The 16,726-nt window shown below is 34.4% G+C and overlaps 1 protein-coding gene across 1 annotated transcript; it reads left to right on the top strand.

The window, feature by feature from the left end:
- The first annotated feature begins 6,771 nt into the window (after nucleotides 1-6,771).
- On the top strand, nucleotides 6,772-7,361 carry LOC125862343 (peamaclein). The gene is made up of 2 exons (XM_049542400.1): nucleotides 6,772-6,856; nucleotides 6,949-7,361. Exons 1-2 carry the CDS (start codon nucleotides 6,772-6,774, stop codon nucleotides 7,131-7,133), a joined length of 270 nt encoding a protein of 89 aa, XP_049398357.1. The 3' UTR covers nucleotides 7,134-7,361.
- Nucleotides 7,362-16,726: the final 9,365 nt, after the last annotated feature.

Below are 16,726 nucleotides of genomic sequence, written 5' to 3'. Positions count from 1 at the left end.
AATTAGGGGAGTATAATCCTTACCTTTAACACCAAAAGTAGTGGAAAATTGTCAAGAACTCGTCCTGGGTCGTCTCCTAACTCTTAAGGACTAAGTTTGCAGAAAAATAACATTTTTGAGGTTTTTCCCCTACTTAATTCGCGACTGAGCCGCTACGGCAGACCCCATCCCGCCATAGCGGCTTACACAGAGACATATAGTCGAAATTTGAGTTCCAAACCCCCACTTCACAACACACCTTCAACCTATGACGTTCAAAAACTACCCTTTCACGCTAAGACCAGTTTTGGGAGTTCTACTCGCCCGAATTCAATTCCATAAAGTCGTACGAGTTGCTTAACGTCTTAGCTATCTAATCATGTAATCAAATTCACAATTAGATCCCCCATTCAGTACCAAATTTTCCTAGACCTCACCTAACTCAAATTTCGTCTAAATCTGGACTTGGCTACAATTTTTCAAGTATTACATAAAAAAGTTTTCTGGCCCAATTTCCTTCCCCATTGGCTTTTTCATAACGACGGGAACCGATCGTTACAACTTATTATATATCTTTAGTTATTCTCCATAGTTTCATATTCAGTTCATCATCGTCGGTATACTCTTAGTTCCAAATCATATTGCGGGTTGGTGATTATTTCAGTTTCTTCATTTTCTTCAATAAAATCATTCAAAATGAAATCCATACCAGTCAAACATAATGTATTTGATTTGATAATTTCTTGTCATATTGTCTAGACACCAATTTGATACTCAATGGCTTCCATAGCTCTATCCACACATGTTACACATAATGGATATTTCGCAAAGAAATCATAATTTAAATAAAAAAATACTTGAACACTCATATCATTATGAATCTTCAATGGTGAAGATGGACCAGTCACGACATATTTAAGTTCTAACTCATAAATAGTCGTGTCGGCACTTAATTATGAAGCGATAGTAGTAATTAAGCCTTCGTACTTGATGTTCGCATCATATATAACTCCTTCAATATTGAAATCCACATAATTTCCTGCATTGATTAACAACTTATTGTTATAAAACAAGTCGTGCATATAATACATAATACAATTTATAATTTCATAAAAAATTCAGCAATTTACATATAAAATAGAATGTTGTTTACAATTTAACTCAATATAAAAAATTGGTTTTCTTTTAATTCAAAATTGTAATCATGTTGGTATACAAAATGATTTTAATAATTAAGTTAGTATACTAGTTATGTTTTACTTAAGTTAGTATACTAGTTATGTTGTTATATTGGTATGAAATACACCAACACAAACTACTAAAGTACTAACTACTAAACCAATTTGACGGTTGTTCTTTAACCTATCAATGTATATACAAAACATACAAACTACCAAGTTACTTAACAACAACTACATAAATCACAAACACATACATATACACCAAACAAATTTGGTGTTTATAAATTATTTCAAATATATCAAATACACCATCTATCAAAAAAAAAAAGAAGCTCAATATCTACAATACAATTACTACACCATCACATTCACCAATATATATATATATATATATGCTTACAAAATGGTTTATAATATTAATAGAAAAATGCTAATCATATCGCTATATAAAATGACTGTAACTATTAAGATAGTATAACAATTTGGTTGTTATTTTGATATGAAATACACCATCTTTAACTAATCGCCAATTTAAACAACATTATTATTTTAAACTTTCAATATATATACCTCAATTCAACCAAAACCACATACTTTGCGCAATACCAAAAAATTTCACAGCAACAACGTATACCAAAATACAAACCAAACTTTTAAACATTCATGAACTTAAAACCCGTTCTATATGTCAGCAAAATTAATCATTTGATAGTAACAAATCATATTGAAAACAAAAAATAACAATCAATCTTTTATACAAACTTAAATGACAAAAATGATTATGTATACCAAGATGTTAAATATTAGTTATAAACAAATCATACATTATATCAAGTTACTAACCAATCATTGTACTAATTAAATTTCCAACCCCAATTTATACCATTTGATATGAAAACACCATATTGTATACTAAAATTGTAACAACCATGAAATTTTTCAGCTAAGACTTGAACCATCCTGCGTAGTGAGTAAGTTTTTATCAAGGAATTTAAAATTTTCTAAGTGTTAAGGTCACTAGATGTAGCACATTGTGTTCCAAAAAGAACTAGAGAGAATTCATTAAAGTTATTCCTAGGTTTCTTTAAGTTTTGGGTCAAATTCAATCAACCATAACTTTCCGTACAAGATGAGTTAGGAGACCCACAAGATATTAAATGAAAGATCTTTGAGTCCTCTTTCCAACGCCACCGAGTTTGCTAATTTTTGAGTTTGTATGAGGGAGATATGCCATTTTTAAGTCAGGCTGTCTATTTAAGGAAAGTTATCCGAAAATAGGAGGGGTATTTTAGTTTTTTCCTTACCCCCACTTATTCTAAACGTGAATTTCACCCAATTAAGGGACTAAACTGATTAGAATAGTTTCATTCATCCCCAAAAGTGTTTAGGATTTTAGAGAGAAGATTCAAGAGGAGAAAAAGTTCAAAGTTTCAAGCGTTCGTTCAAGAAATTCAAGATTTCGCCAAGAACCTAGTTCTTTGAGGTATGTAAGCTTCCATAGTGTTGGGTTTGTTCACCCACACACCAATCATAAATTTCTTTTGCAAATCTATCCATAAATATTGAGCAATTTAATTTCTTGATGAGTTCTTGATAAGTGTTCTTGAAGTTTCCTTATCGATTAAGTTTTGATGTAAGATTCTACTTGGGTCAACTTTAAACAATCATATCTCTTAGAATATAAAGAGTTATGTGGCCCATAACCTATCAAATTAAAGGTATTTGAATCTACTTTCCAACGCCACCAATTATGCCTCAATCCAATTTCTGAGTAAAAAATTATGACCATTTTAGTAACCTGATACAGTGTTGTTACGGATTAGCCGACGGGAAAACATTAAAAAGAGTCGTTTTTGTGTTTTTACCTCCAAGAAAACTCTAAACGAATTTTTTGACTAATAAAAGGCTCAAAACAATCAGATTTTCATCTTTTAATCCATCATTCTCTTCTCTCTCAAACTCTAGGGCAAAACCCTAAGGAAAAATCAAAGTAGAAAACTCCATTCAAGATTCTTCTTCAAGGTAAGTCTTTCTCCAAGAATTTCATTCTTTTCAAATCAGATTCCTCCATACAATTATGAATCACTAATGAAAATAATAATTCTTGGCCATAGAGATTTCAAGAAACTAATTCAAGAATCTCAAGAAAGGTTTTCTTGATCGTTTACCTTCAAGCTAGGGTTTCAAGGCTTCTAATCAAGCTCTTCTTCAAGATTCTTCAAGATTCTTCAAGAACCTTATTCTTCCAGGTATGTAAGGCTATCATAGTTTTGGACTAGTTCGTCATCACACCCTACATCTTCTTTCAAATTAGTAAAATAGAAATCTAGGATTCTACCCCTAGATTTGAGTATTCTTGAGATAAGTTGATTGAGTTCTTGAGTTCATGGTTCTTTTAAAAATTCTATTCCTAATTATCGAGTTTCTATATTTTTATTGAGATCCTTGAGTTGATTTGTTCATGTCTATAATTCAGCATGAACCCTATTTTGAGTTATAAATCTTGAGAAGATTTTCAAAGCCAACACTTGAGTTTTGAGGAAGTAAGTATGAGAATAAGAAGAGTCGTATACATGAGTTCCATATTGTTATTCAGACCCTTGAGTCGAGTCCTTCATGCCCATAAATTCCGCATGAAATACATTAGTTGAGTATCTTTGAGAGGAGTAGTATCTTCAAGTTCTAAGTCTTGAGTATTGAGTTCCTAATCATTTTGGGATTATATTCCTAATCATGGGGCTACTACATGTTACCCATGAAAGTCCTTGAGTTGAGTAGTTCATGCTCATAATTCCGCATGAACCCTATGAGTCGATCAGTCTAGAGATGAGAGGTATCATTGAGTCTTTGAGTTGACTAGTTCATGGCCATAATTTCGCATGAACCCTATGAGTCAAGCAGTCTTGAGTCCTTGAGTTGAGTAGTTCATGCCCATAATTCCGCATGAACCTGCCGAGTCGAGCATTCTTGAGATGAGTAATATCATTGACTCCTTGAGTTCTGAAATTGTTGAGTTCTATGCATGGTTATTGAAAACCTTGAACTGAGTCGTTCACATCCATAATTCGGCATGAACCCTATTTTAAGAAGTCTTTTTATAATATGTTTTAAAACTTGTTTTAAAGACTTGAGCACTGAGCTGAGGAAGAGTAGAGTTGAGATCATTTTCTTTAAAATGATATATGAGAACTAAGTATTCCCAAGAGTAAATATTTTTACATTTAAGATGAGAGGATACTGAGATTTCCAAAAGAGTTTGAGCAGTTTGAGCACCATGTCTTTTAAGAGAAAGATTTTTGAGTTATAATATCAAAACACAGAAAGAGTTATGTTTTTAACCATATGAGCTAGTATATTTTATGAGTAGTATTGAGCATCGATATGGGGAAGAGTTCTTACAACTCACAGCCCCTATAAACCATGTAGCCAACGTGGGTAGAAAGGGTCATACTTCTTAGATGATTCCTTAATGTTTTTTAGCATAGACTAGTGGATCCACTTAGTAGTAGGTTTTATACCCCGGCAAGGTATAGGACAGTTATGGCAGCATGGGCGAGACGCTGTATCATCACATAGCTCATAGTGATAGTTATCGATTAGTGAAACTCCCACAGAGATATTTTGTATTCTTATATACACAGAGTTATTTTGTATTTTTATATACAAACTGAGTTATTATTGTATTCTTCAATATATTGAGTTGCTGTCTATTGTTTTAAAAACTTTCCATATATTACATCTTTTATTGTTGCTTTATATTGAGTTGAGTATCTTATTATTGAGTTGAGTATCTTATTATTGAGTTGAGCCTTATTTCATTGAGTTGAATATCTTATCATTGAGTTCAACCCTATTTTCTCTGAGTTGAGTTGAACTATGTTTCTTTTAGTATGTTTCTTTGAGTGATATTGAGTTGAGTGAGTTGAGAAGAGGTAAGTATGTTTCTTTTCCATCAGTTCAAGCTTATGTTTATGCTTTAGAATTCCCCTTACATGCTCGTACATTCCATGTACTGAGCCATTTGTCGTGCATCGTTTCATGATGCAAATACAAGTATTCAAGTTCATCAACAGACGTTTCGTTGAGGTCATGTCATATTCCAGTCAGCTTTGGTGAGCCTTCTTATATTTTGGAGGACTTTACCTTTATCTTACAATTATTAGTTTTGAGATGTCGTGGATCTTGTCCCGATATCCTTTTGTAATAGGAGAGGCTTCATAGATAGACATAGTTGAAGAGTTTCTGTGTTTTCTTTTATTTTGAGTATTGTACAGACTTTTAAAAAGGTTGAGCATTCGCGTTTATTGAATTTATTTCAGTATGCTTGAGTTAGTCTTCTGCTTGTTGCCAACTAGGATGAGGGTTCGCTTGGGGACCAACAATGGTTCTCGAGTGCTGATCATGTCCAGTATATAGGCTCGAATCGTGACAAAAATACAACCAGATTTTTATACGGATTGTAGTTACCACACTTTATACATCATCATAGTCTATGTACCAACAAACTAAAAAGTATATACATATACCAACACTTATAAAAATTAATAATAATAATTGAATAAGGATAAGATGTAGACCATGAGAACATGTTTAACATTGTATATGACACGAAATACAGTACGAACACGAAATAGCAATCACGAAAAAAATACCAAATATTTTTAAATCCAATACATAAATCAATCTCCAATTCCGCTGTATTTACACATACATGTTGCATCTCATCATCCGTTGTGTTGAATTAGAATTGAAACACTGTTCATATCCATAATTGAACAAACTTTCAAGAGGAGGTAGAGAATTTCATTTGGTTAAAATACCTCAGAGAGAATGTGTAACAATTTTTCAGTTAAATGTGGAAGATAAATAAAATAAAATTGGAAAAAAGTAAAAAAGAATGAGAGAAAAAACGTGGGTACTCACGTCTCTCTTATTCCTTTTTTTCTACTTTTCCGTTTTTTATTTTATTTCAACTATTCCGTTTTTTCTTAATTTTATTAATATTCTTTTCTATTTTTGAAAGAAAACTATTGATATGCTGGTGAAAAATTAAAACTATTGTTATATAGTGGTTATTAAGGTGCTTATTTTGTAAACTTATTATTTTTGCCCAAAATATAATGTGTTTAAGTTTAAGAAAAAATATATAATGTGTTCAATTTAAGAAAAAATATAACGTGTTCAATTTGAAGAAAAAAAATATAATGTGTTTAATTTTTTTTTTAAAAATAATTTTGATTTAAGAAAAAATAAAATAAAATATAACGTGTTCAATTTAAGAAAAATATAATGTGTTTAATCTTAAGAAAAAAATATAATGTGTTCAATTTAAGAAGAAATATAGTAATCTGTTTAATATTAAGAAAAAATATAATATGTTCAATCTAAGAAAAAATATAATGTGGTCAATTTAAGAAAAAATATAATGTGTTTAATATTAAGAAAAGATATAATGTGTTCAATTTAAGAAAAAATATAATTGTTCAATATTGATTCANCCCCCCCCCCCCCCCCCCCCCCCCCCCCCAATCCTATAAATATGTAGTATATCCAGACTTGAAATTTATTCACTTGAAAGATAATTCTTCTTTGAAATATATTTCTTCTTTGAATGATGAAGCTAAGTTTTGCAACTCTGCTTTTGGTGACAGTTGTTCTTACTTCTTTCTTCATTCCAGCCACTATAGCTGGCTCAGGTAATATATGTGACACTTTCTTGATCATCTATTAATCATATTTTATTATATTGTTATAATTAATGAGATGGAGTTATGTTTTTTGCAAGAAGATTTTTGTGATTCAAAGTGCAACGTTAGGTGTTCAAAGGCAGGACGACAAGACAGATGCTTGAAGTATTGCGGAATATGTTGTGAGGAGTGTCATTGCGTTCCTTCTGGAACTTATGGGCACAAAGATGAGTGCCCTTGCTATAGGGACAAGAAGAACTCTAAGGGAGGGCCTAAATGCCCTTGAATTTACTTACTCTTTAGTATTTACCCCAATTATTGTTTGTCAAAAACAAAAGCATAATGATTATTATGAAAAAAAATAAGTGAACAAATGGGGTTCTTTTGTATATTTTATTTTATGTTATTGCTGGATCTGCTGAGCTTTTACAGCTTGTTTGAATACTTGTTACCTATGGTATTATATGATATTTCTGTTTGAAATATATATAATAACTATTTATTTTGATTATTACAGAAATTTTAAGAAAAAATAATAAACATTTCAATTTTTAATTGAAGTTTTAGGGTCAAATCTTTCTATTCATGTTTTAGTACCCTTCTAAATATTTTAAAAAAGAAATAAAGTATCACCCTAAGAATTGAAGTGGCAAGAAAAGTAATTTCAACATAATTTTTTATAGTAATTTGTATTAAATATATTTATTTTACGTTTTTTTCTTTCTCTTTTCATTTCTTCTGTTAGCTCGGAAAAAGAAAGCACATGCAAAACTTAACTCTAACAATAAATCTGTTAAAGAATGACAAAAAGTCCCACATCGGTGGTTAATGAGATGGGTGGACTCTTTATAAGACTTGGGCAATCCTCCTCCTTTTGAGCTAGCTTTTGGGATGTGAGTTAGGCCTAAGACCTAATTTAACAAAATCAAAAAGACTATTTGAAATTGGACTAGGAAATTAATTATGAAAAAGGGCTACAATTAAAAATGTGCTGCAAAATGAGCCTATTTCATCAAATCTAAAACTAGGTTCATTTTCAACCTCAAATCTTTAATTTTCAACCAAATCCATCTTAAGTCTTCATCAAATCAATTCAAATGTTAGATGTGAACTACTTAAGATGTTCCGAATCTTTTAAGATATCTCCCACTCGAAACAAGTCTATTTGTGATAACTCGAAATTCAGAATTAAAGCTTGAAGCTTCGTTTAATGATTGCTTAAGAAATTTCTGCACTTCTACTTCACATTTTTTCTCTAAACTCGACTTTTCCAACTTTACACAATACACTCCAAGTGGTTTTAGCATCAATGAGTCGAAAATGTCAACCTAATCCATCAACTTTGAATTTTTGAAGGTTTCGTGTAGTTTCTCTGTTGTGTTGCCGGTGACTAATTTATCATCCTCAAAGACCAAAATTGTAACGACGTGTCTCATCGTTATGCGTAGTTAGGACCATAGTCCCCTTGTACAAGTCCCCATGGGTTAAGAGTTTGAAACAAATCAAAAAGTGGGAGTTGGGTTCTAGCTTGCCGCTAGTGCTTCGCAATAGCAAATCAGAGATTCTCCATCATAAAGGTCCCTATCTTGCGGAGGTTCACTATAGCGAAGATTTTCCTTGCCATAGCGAAGAACTTTTACCATAGCAAAGGTTGTGAAATAGTAACGTGCTTTCAATCCCTTCTTTTCACCCAATCTTGGTCAGAAGTTAAAATATTCTACCAGAGAATCTCAATGACAACTTTTCTAAGGTCTAGGAATTTTTCTTTTTAGAGATAAACATTCTTCATCTATATTTTCAACCTTAAATTTAGTTTCCTCCTAAAATTGAAGGGTATGCTCTTCATGTCGATATGAATTCCATGCTTTATTGACTTTTGTATTTGACAAGTGTTATGATGATTATATTATTGTTGATGTCTGACTGATAAGTGCTTGAGTAGGATCTCTTTCCATCAGCTTTTGGTAAGACCTCCTTACTTCTAGAGGACTCTAGGTTAGTTAGTTCAATTTATTTGATTATTAGTCATTACTAGTAGAATAGTCATGTAGTTGTGGGTCTTATCTTGATACCTATAGTTAGTTCATTAGAGGCTTCATGCATGAGTTAGACGAGTCAGTCAAGTCTTATTTTCAATGTTTTCAAACACTATCATTATTATTATTCAGACTTTAGATAAAGTTGTTGAGATAACTTTGTTATGTCCAATGCAACGACCCGCAAAATGAATAAGTGAAACTAGAGCCTAACGAGTTTGTCTTTGAGTTGATGTTAGGTTTGAGGTGGTAGAATGTTGTCTTGAGCTATGATTATGGGGGTTTAGGGGTTGAACGTCAAGGTACGATTCCCCAAGGACCACCCTAGGGATCCTTGAGGAGGACCCAAAAGCTTAACCCCCAAGACCCCAAAGAAACCAAAACTGCCCAAAAATGTTATGACCTCCCGTAGGTCCATCCACTCCCCGTGGATGGACTCCGTAGGTGAATGCCCCTTAATGTGAGTTGCAACCACGAACCACGAAGGGACAGCATGGTACGTGGACCCACCCACGGTCTGTGGGTGGGGTTTCATGAGTGACCACTGTGTTGCTGTCCAAGGTTCGGCCAATGTGGGGGTAACTTGGTAAATTCATGTCAAGTTGAGTTGAGTTAATGGACGGTTATTATTGGTTTATTAATGTATTTTAAGGGTTTTTAAAGTATTAAACTCTATTTTCAACTCATAATTTCAAAAACCCAAAATACAAACCTCCCCTCCCCTCCAAAAGTTCTCTCTCTAGAAACCTACATTGGAGGTGAAGGATTCAAGTTCTCAAGTTCAAGGTTTCATCCTTTTCAAGGGATTTTCGTGGAGTTCTTCCATAGAAGGTATGGTAGTCTTCATTAGTTTCTTTCAAGGAGCCAATTTCAAAGTTGATTTCAAGTCTCCAAGAGTTCCCCAAAAACCCTAGTTTTCAATCTTAGCATGGGTTCGATTCAAAACGTTTTCCAAAGGCTTCATTGCATTGAACTATGAATGAATTGTGGATTTAAGGATGAATTAAGATGATTTATTCCTAGAACCCATGTTTTTCCCCAAATTCCTAAGTTGTGATTTGTGATTGGGATTTGATTGATTATGAAGTATGTGAATTGTTAATGTTCATATGGATACAGAATTTTGAAATTATGTTATTACTCTTGCCTAATTGTATTAATCTAAGGTGTGTGGGTGAATGTGATCCATGGCCTTGAAAGGCAAGGTATGTAGGTTAAGGTATGAGTTTGATGCGAAGGATATGTTTATGAATTCAATGATAATATGATGATCATGTTTAGAATGTAAATGTGCTATGATTGAAATGACATTCTCAATTATGCACTCATAAATGTTGATGATAGACTGCGAAGGGTTTTCTTCTATATGAAGTATATGTTGAATTGGTAGGCTTTATGCATACTTTTCTTGTATAATGAATGTGTCTTGACTTGATGAATATGAATCGATAGGACTATGGCATTCCTTTCATAAATGGACTTATGTAATAATGAATCTTGGATCGGTAGGCTAATGACACCCTTCCATGCATTTGAATAATGAACCTTGGAATCGGTAGGCTTATGGAGCCCTTCCATAAATGATGTTAATGAACTTTGGGATCGGTAGGCTTATGTCACCCTTCCATGAATGTTATTGATAAACCTTAAATCGGTAGACCTAATGTTGGTAGCCTTTTCATGTGTGAAATGATGAACCTTGAATCGGTAGGATTATGGCACCCTTTCATGTGTTAACTTATGTACCTTGAATCGGTAGGCTTATGACACCTTTTCATGTGTAAATCAATGTACTTTGGGTTGGTAGGACAATGACACCCTCTCATATGTGATAATGATAAAGAAATGAACTACTTTATGGGAATTGAGGCTAAGCACAGAGTGGATATGGTAAGATGGAAACTCTTCCCATGTTTAGGCCAGGTTCCAATGAACATCTTCCTATCCCCTAACTATGTGCCCACATAGGATATTAGCTAGTGGATCCACCTAAACTAAAATGTTACCGATTCTACCTTAGGCAAGTAGACCAACTCTTTACGATGTGGGTTTATGACACCGAATTTCAAGCTCATATGGTCTATGTCAGTTAAAGCTTATTACCATCATGTGAGATGTGCACTATGGTTTCTTAAGAAGTTTTATGAAGTGTGGGTGGTAGTATGGGATGCCATCCATGCATTGCATGAGTAGGCTTTGAGAGGGTCATAGTGAGTTCTCTAATGTCTTAATGAATAATGAATGAAAGTGCTCTTAATGAAGCTAATGAAGAATGTTGACTCTTAAATGTCTAAATGTAATGATGCATGCTATACTTGGATTGTATTATGAGTTACTTCCTTGTCATGTCTTATGAAATGTTTATGTCTCTTATGTATGAGTATTGTGTAAAGATAGAAAGGATGAATGATAAGTTCTCTTTTGGTGGCCTTAATGTGGTATCTAGTGTGGATGGTGGTATGAGGCGCTATTCATACATTGCACAAGGTATGACTTGGAGTAACTTGAGGTGAAAGTCTAATGTAATGAAATGTCTTATATGGTTGATTAAGTTCTAAAGTGAAGAAATGACTAGCATGTTAGTTATGCTTGTATATTATGCCTCTTATACTCATGTTCATGACATTTTCTCAAATTGGCATAATGCATGATTTTCAAATCAAATGTCCGTTTTAAAGCAAGATTTTTGCATGGCTATCATACTTAGTACTTAATTGTGCTTATCCATATTTTTACATTTTTACCAAAGTGTAAGGTTTGGAGATGTGATGTTCTATACTTGAAAGATGGGTTTTTAAGGAGCTTGGAGATGAAGACTTGGTGAGTCCTCATAGTTTTGAGGACAAAGCCCACTATGTTCCCTTTATGCCTTTTATTTATGTTTAGAATTTTTGTATGGGCTATGTCCCTAAGTTGTATTCAAAGTGTTGTAGATGGTTTGAGACATAGTATAGAAAGTCTTCCACTTGCTTTTTATGAAAAATGACTTCGATTGTAAAGAAAGGTTTTAATTCCGCCTTATTTTCCTATATTCTTATGTCTTATGTTCAAGAATGCTATGAGGCTTGTATGAGACCCTTCGGGGTGGAGTACGTCGTGTCGCATCTAGGGGCTGGCCTTGGATCGTGACATCTAAATTGTTTTGATATTCATATTTTATAAAGCTTCCGCATAAAGTTGTTTAGTCTTTCGTACGGTAGGAAGCCAGGTCAAGGGTTCGCTTGGTACCAACAAAATTTCTAAGTATCGCTCACATCCAGGATGTAGGCTTGGGGTGTGACAAACTTGGTATTAGAGCACAAATTTTAAGTGTCCTAAGATGTCTATGAATCCATGTTTGTGGATGTGAAGTGCGTCACATCTATATGTTATACCTCTTAGTTAGTAGACCATCTAGGGCTAAGGGTGAGGGCAACAAGAGCCCAGGCAAGGGGAAAGAGCCAAGGCCAAGGGGAAAGGCCCAAGCCAAAGGCCAAGGCTTCCTCATGCTTGGAGCACACTGCCCCAACTCCACTACTCCCACCACGGACAGTGGTGCGGACTACGGATTGTGGTGTGGTCCATGAAGGCAAGGCAGTAGCTCGCTAAGTGCTGCCTCAAAGTGGCTCACCTTCACGATCCATTTCACAGCCAATAGTCTTGACCACGATTTGTGGGAAGGCCCGTGAATGTGCCTTAGTCTTGTGGAGGCCAAGACCTTGAGGCCAAGACACTTATCCATGGACCACAAGTAGGACCATGGACAGTGGTTTTGACCACATATGGTGAAGCCCTGTCGTGGTGCTTGGCACCATACTGCCTAGTGAGTTTTTTTTTTAAGAAATCCCAAAGTAGGTGGTTATTGAATGGGGTCATTTTTCCTAGTGTTAAAACACCTATATAAGCTATTTTAACCCTTTAACAATCCCTATTAAGTCATTATTTCCCAAAACCCAAATCAAACCCCAAAGCTCTCCTCTCAAATATTTCTCTCTCTAAGACTTGAAGAAGATAGAGCTTGAAGCCTAGGTCAATAACAAGACTCCATTGTTGCAAGCTTTGTAAGGTTTTATATCCAAGGTATGTTAGATTATTCATCCATCCATGGAGCCCCCTAGAATTCCCCCAATTGTGATGATTAAATCCCAAATTCAAGTTAGGGTTCCTTCCAAAATTGTAGGTTTAGTTGAGTATGATTCCAATTGAGTGGATAGTACTTGATTATTATTGATTTAGTATTGAATCATGATATATTGATTATATTACATTTTCCCCGTAGTTAACCTTAGTTTAATTGATGAAATTGAAGAATGTGGGTTTGTGCCTTGTGAGGGGAAAGTGAGGATTCATAGATGATCTTCTAGAACTGATGATAGTAATTGTTCAAGAATAGAAGTATGTAAACATGAATTAAATTGGATTAAGGATTTTACTATGGATCTTGACTAGTAATGAATGATATTGAGCCTTTATGATGAATTAAGACTAGAATTGCTTAAAGATGAAGCTTATGACTAGAATGTCTTGTGATCTAGATATGTATGATGATTGTAAGAGGTAAAGCTTTGAGAGTAAGGCTTGTATTCATGAATGTTGATCACTAGGGCTTGAGAGTAAAGCTAATAAGATGAATTATGTAAGTTAAGTCTTTAGATTAAAATCTATACGAGACTAGACGACTAATGAATAGAATTGTGGTGGAAGGCCTTTATCTACCTAATCTACTTTATGAATGATAAATTGTATGACGTGATAGAATCACTTGAGTTACGATGGAATCCATGTCTAATGTAGTATTCTTGTTGTGTTGATTTGATATGAGCTTTGACCCTTGAAAGGGTAAGATATGATATTATGCATATTTTATGAAAGCCATGTAAAATGTCTACGATCATGATATGTTGTTGTGTTGTTGAAAGGACATTCTCATATACACACTCATGCATGAATATGATATGATATGATATGAAAGATTCTCTCGTATAGAATGTCTAGGTTGAAAGGCTATTCTCACCTAAAATGAATCTAAGGCCAAGGACTATGAAATGTGATGAGGTTGTGGTGATTCCCCCAAAGACCTTTATATGAGAGGAATGTGAGGTGAATTCCCTTATTTCTATATGAATAAACATGAGGTGATCTCCCATGTCATGGTATGAGAAGTGTGTGGTGACTACCCTTAATATATGACTTCTAAAACAAGGCAAGAGGTGAATACCCATTAGCCTTTAAATTAATAAGGAGGCGAATACCTATATCTTATTAAAATGGACATGGAGGCGATTACCTATGATCCTTATTAAGTGATGTGGAGGCGAATACCTACATTACACCCTAAAATGGATATGGAGGTGAATACCTATATCTTTTTAAAATGAACATGGAGGCGAATACCTATGATTCCTTAAAATGTATGACTAGAGGTGATTACCCTTATCTTTATGTTTCCATGATATGTATGACTAGAGGTAATTACCTTTGTCTTTATTATTCCATGATATGTATGACTAGAGGTGATTACCCTTGTCTTTGTGATTCCATGATATGTATGACCAGAGGTGATTACCCTTGTCTTTATGATTCCATGATATGTATGACTTGAGGTGATTACCCTTGTCTTTATGATTCCATGATATGTATGACTACAGGTGATTACCCATGTATTTATGATTCCATGATATGCATGACTAGAGGTGATTACCCTTGTCTTTATGATTCCATGATATGTATGACTAGAGGTGATTACCCTTGTCTTTATGATTCCATGATGTGTATGACTAGAGATGATTACCCTTTGTCTTTCATGATTCCATGATATGTATGACTTGAGGTGATTTCCCTTGTCCTTTATGATGAGCTAAGTATGAGATAAAAGAGAAGACAAATATGCATGAAAGCCTAAAGTGATACTTAGTGTGGATAGGATTATGGTGTCTTATCCATACATTGCACAAGTATGACTTGAAGCTAATTATGAAGTGTTTCTCTTATATGATGTATGCTTAGATTGTATTGCTGATATAGTTGCCATCCTTGATATGTTTACTAAAAATGAGAGATTCCCTTGTCTATGAGAACTAAGCTAAAGGATAAGATGAAATATGATAAAGATGTATGATGACCTAAAAGTGGCACTTCGCCTAGGTGGGATTTTGGGGTCTCATCTATGCATTGCACAAGTATAACTTAAAGTTTACTTATGAAGTTTCTCCTATGATAAGAGGATTTAAGTATGGACTATGATTATGAATATGCGGTAATTCCTATGTTATTGGATTATTCCTTGTGCTGACTTATGCCCATATTATGCCTATATTGGAAATTATGCTTATGATTATGTTATTGTCTCTTATGCTTATTACTTATGTTTTATGATGGTTAAACCTTGTGTTATGCTCTTATGATGTCAGGCTAACTAACATATTTAGTACATTTTGACTAACGAATACTCTTGCCTACATTCTTATCAAATGTAGGGTCCGGCGATCTTGAGTTCCATTCTTGAGGATAGGTTTCTAGAAGAGCAAAAAAGTTGAAAAATTGGTGAGTCCTCATAGCATCGAGGATAAAGCCACCATTACCTTTATGTCTTTCTTTGATGTTTTAGACTTTTGTATGGGCTGCGTCCTAAGATTTCTTCAAAGTTGTATTAGATGGTTTGAGACAAAGAGTTATAGACTTCCGCTTGCTTTTATAAAAGACTTCGATTGTATGGAAAAAGTTTTTAAAATTCCACACTTTTCTATTATCTTATGTTATGATATGCTAAGGGCTTGTATGAGACCCCTTCGGGGTCAAGTACACCATATTACATCTAGGGCGTACCCCGGGGTCGTGACAAACTTGGTAATCAGAGCACAAGGTTTAGAATGGTTCTAGGATTGTCTCAAACCACGTCTAGTAAAGTCTTGTTCATAAATGTGAAGCGCGCCATATTTATGAATATGAGGCTATTGTATGTTTAGGAAACTTCACTTCTCTATTCTCTAAGTCGTTCCATAGAGTTTGGCTCTATTTGGTATTTCTCCTAATTCGTGCCCTATGGTTTTCAGGGTATGGCTAATACAAGAGCAAATGCTAGGAGAAATGAGGAAGAAAATATGGATCATGAGGTTCCTCTCCAAGGTCCTCCTCAAGCTCCGGTTGATCCTCTAGTTGAGAATGTTACTCATGCGGAGTTTAGATCGGGTTTCCAAATGTTGGCTCAAGCCATGACGGCATAAGTCAATAGGGAAGTGGTTGCACCGGTGAATCCAAATGCAAATTCCGTGGCTTCAAGAGTGAGGGATTTTATTAAGATGAACCCTATGGAGTTTTATAGCTCCAAATTGGAAAAGGACCCTAAAGAGTTTATAGATGAGGTTTATAAGGTGCTTGTTATCATGGGGGTGACTTTGGTAGAGAAAGCGGAGTTAGCCTCTTACCAATTGAGAGGGGTAGCACAAATATAGTATGGTCAATGGAAGGAGAATAGACCGGTAGAAGCGAGTTCCATAGAGTGGGAGGTGTTTAAGAAGGCATTCCTTGATAGGTTCTTTCCCTTAGAATTAAGGGAGGCTAAAATGCAAGAGTTCATTAACCTTCGTCAAGGAGGTATGAGTGTTCAAGAGTATTCTCTAAAGTTTACTCAACTCTCCAAGTATGCTCCAACTTTAGTGGAGGATTCAAGGGCTAAGATGAATAAGTTTATGATGGGAGTGCTCCAAAGAAGAATAGGTCGTAAGATCTCCAAGTTAGAGGTGGAAAAAAGTGACCTTCTTATGTTGCTACCGATATGTGTTTCATGCTTTATTAGATTCCTGTATTGTTTGGTCTTTTGTGACTTGATATGTGAGACCTTGAAGTTGTCTTTAGTATGAATGAT

Source organism: Solanum stenotomum, chromosome 4 (genome assembly GCF_019186545.1).
Source record: "Solanum stenotomum isolate F172 chromosome 4, ASM1918654v1, whole genome shotgun sequence".
Taxonomy (NCBI): Eukaryota; Viridiplantae; Streptophyta; class Magnoliopsida; order Solanales; family Solanaceae; genus Solanum; species Solanum stenotomum.
This window is presented reverse-complemented; position numbering and strand designations above follow the sequence as displayed.

What these genes read in the sequence shown, in the direction of transcription:
- LOC125862343 (XM_049542400.1), top strand. Translation starts at nt 6,772, where the DNA reads ATGATGAAGCTAAGTTTTGCAACTCTGCTTTTGGTGACAGTTGTTCTT. An exon ending in AGCCACTATAGCTGGCTCAG is followed by an intron (nt 6,857 to 6,948) that starts GTAATATATGTG and finishes TTTTGCAAGAAG; the next exon opens with ATTTTTGTGATTCAAAGTGC.